This window comes from Eucalyptus grandis, chromosome 11, assembly GCF_016545825.1.
Source record: "Eucalyptus grandis isolate ANBG69807.140 chromosome 11, ASM1654582v1, whole genome shotgun sequence".
NCBI lineage: Eukaryota > Viridiplantae > Streptophyta > Magnoliopsida > Myrtales > Myrtaceae > Eucalyptus > Eucalyptus grandis.
This window is the reverse complement of record NC_052622.1, coordinates 27,275,060-27,286,018: the sequence shown is the minus strand read 5'-3', so window position 1 is coordinate 27,286,018 and position 10,959 is coordinate 27,275,060. Positions and strand designations below refer to the sequence as shown.

General features: G+C 41.6%; 1 protein-coding gene and 1 pseudogene across 1 annotated transcript; both read left to right on the top strand.

The window, feature by feature from the left end:
* Positions 1-1,058: 1,058 nt before the first annotated feature.
* Positions 1,059-1,208, top strand: LOC120290072 (annotated as a pseudogene).
* A 3,762-nt stretch (positions 1,209-4,970) lies between these two features.
* On the top strand, positions 4,971-10,431 carry LOC104425631 (aspartate--tRNA ligase 2, cytoplasmic). The gene is given in 11 exon segments (XM_010038366.3): positions 4,971-5,211; positions 5,213-5,496; positions 5,499-5,653; positions 5,758-5,871; positions 6,355-6,645; positions 6,717-6,827; positions 6,931-6,984; positions 8,822-8,901; positions 9,013-9,128; positions 9,610-9,724; positions 9,917-10,431. Coding segments are annotated over 11 exon segments (1,572 nt in total). The 5' UTR covers positions 4,971-5,062; the 3' UTR covers positions 10,020-10,431.
* The last annotated feature ends 528 nt before the right edge of the window (positions 10,432-10,959 follow it).

The window sequence follows — 10,959 nt, the reverse complement described above, 5'->3', positions numbered from 1 at the left end:
CTCTCCTCACTTGAATTTTCTAGATTTCCTCTCCTCGTTAACAAACGAGAGATGTCCAAGGTAAGAAATGGAGGAGTCTGAGCACGAGAGATGGAGGATTGAGCCTATGGAAGATTTGAGCGAGATGGAAGGGAGAGACGATATGAAGACAAGTGAAAGCAATTGAAAAGTCAATCCCAATTGCTCATCCAATAGGATGTCATTATGACGTGGAAGTGCCACGTAGTCATTAACAGCCACTCTGGACGGAAATTAATTAAATTTGGGACAACAGAAAAAGTTAAGGGTTTTTTTTATGAGACATGAAAAAGGTTATGGATAGAATTGGGACTAAATTTAGAGTTGCAATTGTTTTGGGTATTGGGCCCTTCTTCTCTGGTTTCCACTAGCGCTCTTTTGTTTGAAGCTTCCGAGGGCAAGAGAGAAGGAGAGAGCTAGAGAGAAAAAAATGACGTCCAATTCCCTTGACCTTCTTCCGTAGAATTGCTCACGTTCGTCTTTTGTTCAAAATCCTTTGCAATCGCCTGACGAACACCAATTTTGCACTTCAACCCTAGAGTCTCACTTTCCACACCCTTGCTAGGATTTGGTGAGTGGGGACCTCGCCAATATCAAGCAAGGCTCACCTCACCTCACCAAAGGCCGACAAGGGCTGGCCTCGCTGAGGCCAGGGAGGTCGCCTCTTGCCAGATCTCACTTTGGGTTGTGGGAGGTCGACCCTTGCCAGTCATTTATGAGGCCCGACAATCGATAGAGGAAGAAAGCAAAAAATAACAAAAATTAATAAATTTTTATCAACATTGGCATCAATTTTACCATGTAGAGAATCGATGTCCACAAGTAAGCATTTTCACCAAGATTGGTTAGATAACTTAATTTGTAAATTATTAAAAAGTTTATAACTTAATTGATAAATTTGAATAGTTTAGCATTGAATTGTTAAAGATGTAATAGATTTATGATTTTTTGAATAATTTTCTCCATTATTTTGGTTAGACATTCCGACCAAAGTCAATTAAAAGGACGATTAAAAAAAAATGCACTAAAAGCGTTCATAGTCACTTACCTGGACGGGGTCAATGGGCGATCAAGAAGGCTCATGGCCTGGGCCTAGCGACCTCCATTGCACTTCGGAGGGGTGATAGCCCAAGGTCAGCCCAAGTGGCCGAGCCTACGTCATAATTTGTGGCACATTATTTTGGTTAGACATTCCGACCAAAGTCAATTAAAGGACGATTAAAAAAATGCACTAAAAGCATTCATAGTCAATGTTGAAAATTCTTTGAAGTCTTTAACCGCACTTTGCAAAGGCATATGCCAAAAATAATATATTTTTACATCTATTTATTCTCATTTTCGCTATTAGCATGGTTAAATTTTCGTGTATCTTATTTGGGATTGTAATTCATGGTTGGATCCTCTTAAATGCTATTACAATTGCTAAGACCTTACTAAATGAAGCGACACATACCACGGGCTTTCCAAGTTTCGACTTTCATTTTTAATTTTTATGAGCATGTAATGATTCCTGGCTTGCCTCAGCATTAAAGGCGTGCATGGCCCGGGCGGGCTGTTCTTCGACCTAGAATCGAGAACCGCCTCGCGCACGGCTCCGAAAATTGGAATCGTAATCCACCGTTTGTTACATGGATTCACCCGAACCGGACCGCCTGCGGTCCTGGTTTCCGGTGGATCCATGGAACCGACGCCGGTTCTTCTGGGATTCGCAAAGGGTCGCCATGGGCGAAAGTGGCGCGAGTCCGGGTCGCGGGTCTCGAGAGGCCGAACTGACGGCGCGGGGCCGAGATGAGCTCGGACCTGTAGTCGCGAGCGAGATCGGCGTGGCCGCAGGGACGCCGAGTGTTGGTCGCGGATGGGTCTCGTGGGTTGCTAGAGTCGCGCCACCGACGTGAAGAAACGAGTGGCGATTGCGGTGTGTGCACGTCAGGGGAAGGTGGATCTGGTAGGAGGTTGAACGCAGCGACGGCGGCGTGGGCCGAGATGAGCTCGGATTCGTAATCGTCGAGCGAGATCGCCGCGGCCGGGTGGGACGAGCGTTGGTCGCGGATGGGTCTTGTGGGTTGCCGAGTCGCGGCCATCGGCGTGAAGAAACGAGCGGCGATTGCGGTGCTGCACGTCGGGGAAGGCGGATTCGCAGACGACGATGGCGAGGTGCGGAGCTGCCGCAGTCGACGGCGCGCGGGTATGAGATTGAGCGGCGCGGCGGAGGGTGGCGACGACTGCCAAGCGCGACTTCACGGCTCGTGCGGTGAGGCGGATGCACGTCACCGAGGAGGAATTGAAATAGCGAGAGGAACCGAGGAAGAGAGAGAGAGAGAGAGGCAGCCGCAGAAACCGAAGAGAAGTGGAAGAGACAGAGAGAGAGGCAGTCGCAGAGGTGAGCGTGAGACCTAGGTCCTGCTTTTTTTTTTTTTTTTTAATATTAAAGGGAACCGTTCGGTTCGGGGGGCTAGCAGCCGAATCCGCCCATGGAACCAAGAACCGGATTGGTTCCCTCAAGAACCGTCGGTTCCGTGCGGTTCCGGGCGGTCCGGGCGGATCCCCGGGTATTTTGCACACCCCTACCTTGCGTGAGTGCACCTTCGACAGACAAGCAAATGGCGTATGCACGTGGAAGAAAAGGTAAAATAATTTTGGAGGAAAATAAATGTTTGAGAATCTATTGGTTTAAGAAAGAAATTTATATGATTGTGAGAGGAGATTAGGAGAGGTTTACAACTTTTTTTTTAGGTCAAAAGAGGTTTACAAATTTAAATGAAACTTTAAATGTTCGGTTAGACAATTTTAAACGACGATAAGACAAGAGACATGTAAATTCAAAATCAAATTTAGAAATTAACCAAAAAACCATGATGAGTATATTTCGAATATTTCCATTCTCTCACAAACTATTATCACCCTAAATAAGGCACGAAACGCAATGGGATTTTCTTTTTCTTTTTGTTAATTACAATTCATATTTTAACTAGCAATAAAATTACGTTACGTATTAAAACTTGATTGATTAGACCTTAGCATGTTTTGAAACTGTTTCATTTGTATTGTGAGGATATATTCTCTAGGTAAGAGAAGAAAACTTTCTTCCCAATCGAAAATTAAAGAGTGGATATTTACATGTTAAAAAAAATAAAAATACAGTCCTATTAGCCCAATGGGCAAAACTGCCAAATGAGGCAGCTTCAATGGAGCTTCCGAGCACCTGTATTGTGAATTTGTGACTACCAAATGATCCACATCGCACAAAATTTGAAAATATATATTTAATTTTTTTTTTGTTGGAATATATTTAAAATTGGGACGCAATCTTTGAGACGTTCACGAGTCAGCCGCCCGATGTTTAAGACTATTCTTGTCCTGACCTTTCCTATCGCGAAATTACGGTTATACCCCAACAGCTAATGGGAGAAAGAATAGTCTTAAACAATGTGCATTTAAGACTATTCTGTGGCTGTGAGGCGTTAAAAATATTCTTAAAAGAATAAAAATTCAATTGGTCACGTAATTAATTTTTAATTTCTGAAATAGAAAAGTAGCAATAGAATATATTTGAAACAAAAATAAAAGGTAGAAAAAAGTAACTCATTACCCTGAAAATAATTTCTAAAAGCAAGTTATTTTCTTTCTTTTTTCTTTTCTTCTTCTTCCTCATTGTTAGTCACCAATTGCCGCCAACTGCCAATCGTTGGTCACACGAACACCACTAATTGTCGAATGCCATCATTGCGCTGCCGATCGCCGCCGCCACTTGTTGTTGCTACCCATTGGTTCACCGATCGCCAAATGCCACCGCCATCGATTGTCGCCACTATCAGCTAGAGAAGGAGCAAGAAGAAGAAGAGAGAGATAATCTATGGGTCATATTAAACACGTTCCTATTTTTTTAAAAAAATAAAAGTTTTACGTAGTTACAAAACACGCTATTTTACTTAGAAATGTTATCAAATAGATATTAATGATGCATTTGACAACTGGCCAAATAGTAATTGATTCTACTCTTTTATTTCTGGAAATAGATTTAAAATAAAAATCCATTTAGTAAATTTTTATTCTCCATAATAGATCTAGAACAAAATTGATGGGTTAAAAAAATATTTATTTGTTTCGAAATAATTTCAAGATCAAGCCAACTCAATATTATTTTTTATTTATTTATTTTTTGCTGGGAGGAACCGCCTAGTCGGTGTCAAGCGTAAAGCCCCGATGCTACTTAAGTGAGGACCCACCACCCCTGGCAAGACACTTAAATCATAAAGTAACTCCGCTGTAGAGCTTTTGCTTCACAAAAAGTTTTCAACTCCTCATTCTCTCGCAAAGGTTCACTTGAGCATCCAACGGAGCCATCATCACGCTCTTTTTTCTCTTATTATGTTCTTTCATCTTCTTCCTTCCTCTTCTTCTTCCACTGTTGCCATCATTGGCCATCGCCATCCACTGTCAATCGCTAGCAACAGTTGGACAAGATTTGACGAGCTCGCAAGGGCAAGTGAGCCTCACCTATGCCTCCCGGCAGTAGGCAAGGCTCGAACAATGAGGCATGGCCTGCCAAGGGTCGAAGACGCTCTGATGAGGTTACTAGCCATCGTTTGATTGGTCGTTGGTCATCTCGAGATCGAATTGATCAAAGCTCGATGAAGGAGAGAGAAAAAGTTAAAAAGAAAAAATTATTTAAATTTTTTGAATTTTTTTTTTTTTTTGATTTATAATTTTAACAATATTGTCAAACGCAATTCTACTTTAGGAGTACAAATTTTGAATGAATGTTTTTAAATATTTAGAAATTATTTTGGGAATAAAATAAAAATATTATTTTTTATTAGAAATTATTTCGGGAACAAATGCTTACAAAAGGAAGGATTCTTCTTGTGCTGACTTTTCCTATCGCGAAATTACGGTTATACCCTCAGCAGCCAACAGGAGGGAAAGAAAACGCTGTGCTTAGCGTGGATATGAGGCTTTAGGTTTTTTTTCCCCCTCTTCCCTCGCACGCCGTCGCCGATCCCTCCCTCCTCTGGCCTGCTCGTAGCTTTTACTGATCGTCGCCATGTCGTCGGAAGCCGAAGCCTCGCCGCCGGAGCAACCTAAGGTGAGCAAGAAGGCCGCCAAGAAGGAGGAGGCCAAGCTGGAGAAGCTCCGCCGCCGCCAGGAGGCTCCGTCGGCCGTCGCCGGGGCCGCGCCGGACGAGGAGGATCCCGGCCGGGAACTACGGGGAGGTGCCGCTGCCGGAGCTGCAGTCGAAGGAGGAGGTGCGAGAGCCGTACACGGCGATCGGGGCGCTGGCGGAGGAGATGAAGGACGAGACGGTGGTGGGGGAGGCGCAGACGATAAGGGCGGTGGGGAAGAAGATGGCGTTCGTGGTGGTGAGGGAGAAGGGGTTCACGGTGCAGTGCGTGGTGACGGAGAAGGAGGGGCTGGTCAGCCGGCAGATGGTGAAGTTCGTCGCCTCCTTGAACCGCGAGTCCATCGTCGACGTCCACGGGTCCTCACTGTCCCTTCGTCGCCCATCAAGGGCGCGACCCAGCAGGTGGAGATTCAGGTCAGCAAGATCTACTGCGTCAACAAGGCATTGCCCACCCTCCCCATCAATCTCGAGGACGCTGCTCGCAGTGAGGCCGAAATCGAGAAGGCTCTTCAGGCATACTCTCTCTCTCTCGCTCTCTCTGATAATCGTTTCTTCTCTCCACTTATAAAGTGAAGGCTAGAGTGTCCTGTTTATGTTCCGTTTTTGCAAATTTGCAGGCTGGAGAGCAGCTCGTTCGTGTTAATCAGGACACGAGGCTGAATTTCAGAGTGCTCGACATACGCACGCCTGCTAATCAAGGAATCTTCCGAATCCAGAGTCAAGTTGGCAATGTGAGCTTCCCCCATATCCCATTCCTGATGAAATTGGACAAACTCATTGCATTTCTTTTGTCCCCTCTTCCTCAAACCATGCCTAAATCCACAACTAGTCCGTAGAAGGGAAGGGAATGACATTATTTTGACTTGCTTTTGTTTCAGTACGTGCAGTATATGACTGCAAGATGTTAGGAAATAGTTTACTTCCAATCGCTGAGGAGTAAATGTTTCAAAACACAGTGGAGCTTTATAACGCATGGTATGAAAGGATAGGATAGGAGAAATGGGGAAGTCTTTTTCCTTTGTTTGTGTGTGCTTCAAATGTTAATGGGTTGTTTTGGTAGTTTCCAATCTCCATATGACTGCGAGTGCCATTTCTTAAGGTAAGATGCTGATGCTCTGGCTGTCACGCATTCAGTGGCCAAGATTCTGCTGTTTACTTATGTATTGAGTACTGTGTTTTGAGTACCTAAACTTATATAGTTCCACATTGTGCAGATATTTAGGCAGTTCTTGTTATCTGAAGACTTTATCGAAATCCATACACCGAAACTGATAGCTGGATCCAGTGAAGGAGGTTCTGCTGTTTTTAAACTGGACTATAAAGGGCGCCCTGCATGCCTGGCCCAGTCACCTCAGCTTCACAAGCAAATGGCCATTTGTGGTGATTTTGGGCGTGTTTTTGAGATTGGCCCTGTTTTCAGGGCTGAAGACTCTTTCACTCATAGGCATTTGTGTGAATTTACTGGCCTTGATGTTGAAATGGAGATCAAGAAACACTATTCTGAGGTGGGAGTGGATACTTTTTCCATTTATTTTGTGCTTTAGTTCAGTTCAGTAAAGTAGACATTTCTGTGCAGGTAATGGACATTGTGGACCAGCTGTTCGTTAAAATGTTCGACTCACTGAATGCAAGTTGCAAGAAAGAACTTGAAGCTGTTGGAAGACAATACCCCTTTGAACCTTTGAAGGTTATGATACGATAAACTTTTTTTTTCTTTTTTTTGGGCAATCCTCAGAACAGTAGGTGATGATTACAATAAGAACTCATGGGCAGGAACTTTTAAATTGCAGTACTTGAGAAAAACCTTGCGGCTTACATTTCAAGAAGGGGTTCAAATGCTCAAGGTGAGGAAATTTTTTTCAACAGCTAATATAACTGCCAATATTAGAAAACAAATGAGCAGATAGAGTGGCTACATATGTACTTCATTGGCACTTCTATAACATGGCTATAAAAGTAGGAGCATAGTCTCTTAAACTGATTTTTTGTTTGTTGCTTCTAAGTGAAACTGACTGTTTGTGTTGGAAGAGGGACCACAAAAAGTGAATGATAAGGATATGCCATGTATGTGTACATTGGGGGCAGATTGTTGGCTTGGTCAAGTAGATTTGGATAGTCAACTACTTAGAGCAACCGACTCGTTTCCTTGATATGTTAAGGTCCATCCTCCCATGATCATGGGCTCTCTCCAGTCCTTGATGTGCACCTAGGGGCTCAATGCGATGAGTCTATTTTTTTACATAGACATTCTGTTTTAAGGTCTATATGAAGTTGCGAGAGAAATATGAAGTTCTTTGACTCCAAAATTTAGCTTTGGAAAGGTGGTTTTCTCAATGTAGGGTCTGACCTGCATTGTTATTTTAACATTTTCAGAATGCAAATGGAAGGGAATTAATGGATTTTTTTAGTATTCTTGTTCTACCCCATATGCGGCCTTCATAATTCCAATTTTGCCCTCTATGACTCTACTTTCTGGAAACCAGCAACCCTGCCACCTTCCTTGGTGGTTTCCTGCAATTCTTCACAGCTACGTAGTTGGTGGCGGTGGATTCAATGGCAAGGTTTTTGGTTGCCCTCAGTGATATATCTGCCTTCTGTGAATTTCAACAGAACTGGCACATCTCTCTCTGTCTTGCTTTCCCCAGCACACTCACTCACAAAAGCCTTAGAGTAAAGTGCGCCAATCTGCACCCATTTTGTCTTGTCCTCGGTCAAAGAACTCCAGTAAGCAGCAACCTGGCCAACCCAATTTGGACACGATATTGGTGTCGCTCATGGATCTCCATCCTTTGCTCTGTTTTTTGCCTACAGTGTATTCTTTTTTCTTTATTAATTGATCTTTTAGTTAATTAATTTATCACATAACACCCATTTATCTTTAAACCTATCAAAGCAATACCAACCTTGAGATGATTCTTAACTTGGTAATTGTCTGTTAATAGGAATGATCAAAAATCTTTTTTAAGTATAGTTTTCAGTGAACAAAAGTTTCTTTCAAATGGGATTGGAAAATACTATCTACTAAACACTGAACTACTTTGAGTGGATGCATCGTTAAGTCAAAGCCCTTCTTTAAAGGAGCTTTCCAAATGTCAACACACTCCTAAACTCACCCTTATTTCCTAGCTTGATGCATGCTGGTAAATAAATAATTGGGTTTGAATCTTACGGATGCAGTTTATATTTTTGAGTTCTAGCATTTATTTTGGACCAATTTTCAGCATGGATTTTCTAGTTGATGGGTTTTTTGCTGGAATTTCGCTTTTAGTGAATTTTACTGTAGATTGTGTAGGGAAAATCATGTCCTTTCAGCAGGAAGCTGTTAACATTAGCTAATTCTATGGGTCGGTTGTTGCATCTTATTTATTGTTGTTTGGAGTTTGATTTCTTGTCTCCCTCAGAATGAGTGCATTGAGATTCTGGAGTCATTTCATTGTCAATAGCATGTATAGATCGCATCAACTTATGGATTGAAGTGAGCAGCATCCATTAATTGCTTTTGGTCCAAAAACCTTTGAGGTTGCTTTTTTCCATTAAATGTTGGTTACATTCCTGTATAGTTTTGTAACAGTTACTGGTTTGTGGATAAGCGTTTTTAATGTAATTAGTTTGGTTCTGAACGTATGCCCTCATATGTGCTAATATTTTTCCTTGCTGCTCGACATTACTATGCTTGTACAGGATGCTGGTATTGAGATTGATCCTTTTGGTGACCTGAGCACAGAAGTAGAGAGAAAATTGGGACAGCTGGTTCTAGAAAAGTAATAAGTTAATTAATCTTTGATGTGCCTGAATTTCTAAGTTAGGTTTGTGATCATTATTGCAATTACTTTTGGCTATGATTAACTCACCGAGCTTTCTTTTATTCTTAGGTATGGCACCGAGTTCTATATACTTCACCGATATCCTTTTGCTGTTAGGCCATTCTATACCATGCCATGCTATGATGATCCTGCCTACAGTAATTCATTTGATGTGTTTATTAGAGGTGAATTTTTCAGCCATCCTATACCTTCAGCAAATTTTCTCTGATTGATGGTTTGGGAGTTATGCCTTGGTATGATTATTTTTGCTACGGTCTGTTAGAAATGGTTATGCATGTTCAAATTGTTCAAAAAGAAACATAGGGAGGGAATTGGTGGGAAGGGAAGGCTTGACTCTTTGGAGAACCATGGGTTCCATTGATTCTTTATAGACCATGAAGTCCTTAAATAGAGACAGTATCTTCCGTAACTCCTGATGGTTTAGAACTTCTTCCATAGATTCTTGGGCTTCTCCTTTTTCTTTTGAATGGCCTCTATTATAAAGTTGCATATCGAGGCCCTTTACTAACATCCAGTAAAACTTTTGTCTCCTCCCATGATTGGGCTATAGATGTGAGAGTTGCCCATATGAGTCTCTCTTAACCTATAAACCTTGCATTCAATGCATCTTTGATTGCAAACTTGATATGTGTCATTTTGTCCTAGGTGAGGAGATCATATCAGGAGCTCAGCGTGTCCATGTTCCTGAACTTCTTACCAAGCAGGCAGAGGCAAAAGGAATCGATGTGAAAACCATTGAAACGTACATCGACTCTTTCAGGTAATCCAGTTTGATCATCTTTGTTCTTCTAGAAACAGTCACATTCTTTTGCTATCATTGATGCAATGGTTGAGTCAGTGCATCACAGCTTTGATGATCCATGTTCAGTGCTTAGCCATCTAGTTGATCAAGCTGAACGTGATTGTTCCTCCGTTATGACGGGACATTATGATGGTGATTTTGGTGGTGCAGGTATGGAGCACCTCCACATGGGGGCTTTGGAGTGGGACTGGAGCGGGTAGTCATGCTCTTCTGCGGTCTCAACAATATTAGGAAAACCTCTTTTCCCTCGTGATCCACTTAGAATCTCCCTTGAGAACAGATTCGGTGGTGCTATTCTGATGGGTCATCCTCGGACGTATTGGGGCTCGGCTCGAGTTTTGACCATCTGGTGCATATGAACTTCGCAGATTACAGCGCCCTCGGATTTCGAATGACCATCTTGCTAATAGGAAATAGTATAAAAGCTAGTCTTGATTTGTTTATGATCAAGAGGGGTTCTGGCAATGAATTTCTGATTAGATTACGTCTTGTCCCATAGTATAAAACCTAGTCTTGATTTGTTTATGATCAAGAGGGGATCTGGCAATGAATTTCTGATTAGACTACGTCTTGTCCCATACATCATACACGTTTTTCCTTTTCTTTTTGTCATCGATGATACAAGGTTTGAATTTCTACTCTGTTGGTGGGTTTTGTTTTTCCAATCTTCCGATACTTGATAATCTCGACGACGAGGGATGTTCTTGCCCGACATATGTTGGTAGAATTTAAAGTGAATTGAGTATATGTCGAAATTGTTGATGAAATTTGCATGCGCAATTTAATTAGACAAAGATCATGTCACGGCAACTTACGGCTGATTTCTATGATTTTTAGTTAATGAATATTGTAGATTTAAGCATATATAGATTTACGCTAAATACTTAAGGGTTGAGCTTCAAAATCGGGTTTGAAATTAAAAAATGCATGAACTTGGCGTAATTTTTTTTCTTTCTAGGTAACTTGATGGGTCCTATCCTTTAATTACAACTTAACTAACGATGCAATTTTTAATATCCCGAAAACCCAATATTGGTACATGTGTGATAAATTTATCATAAAGTATTTTTTGACCATGAAAAATCTCAAACCGATATACATGTGACAAATTTACCTTAATTGATCATAAAAAATTTCAAACTAATACATTTATATTAAATTTATTTAAAATTAATTTGTTCAACTGTAAAAAA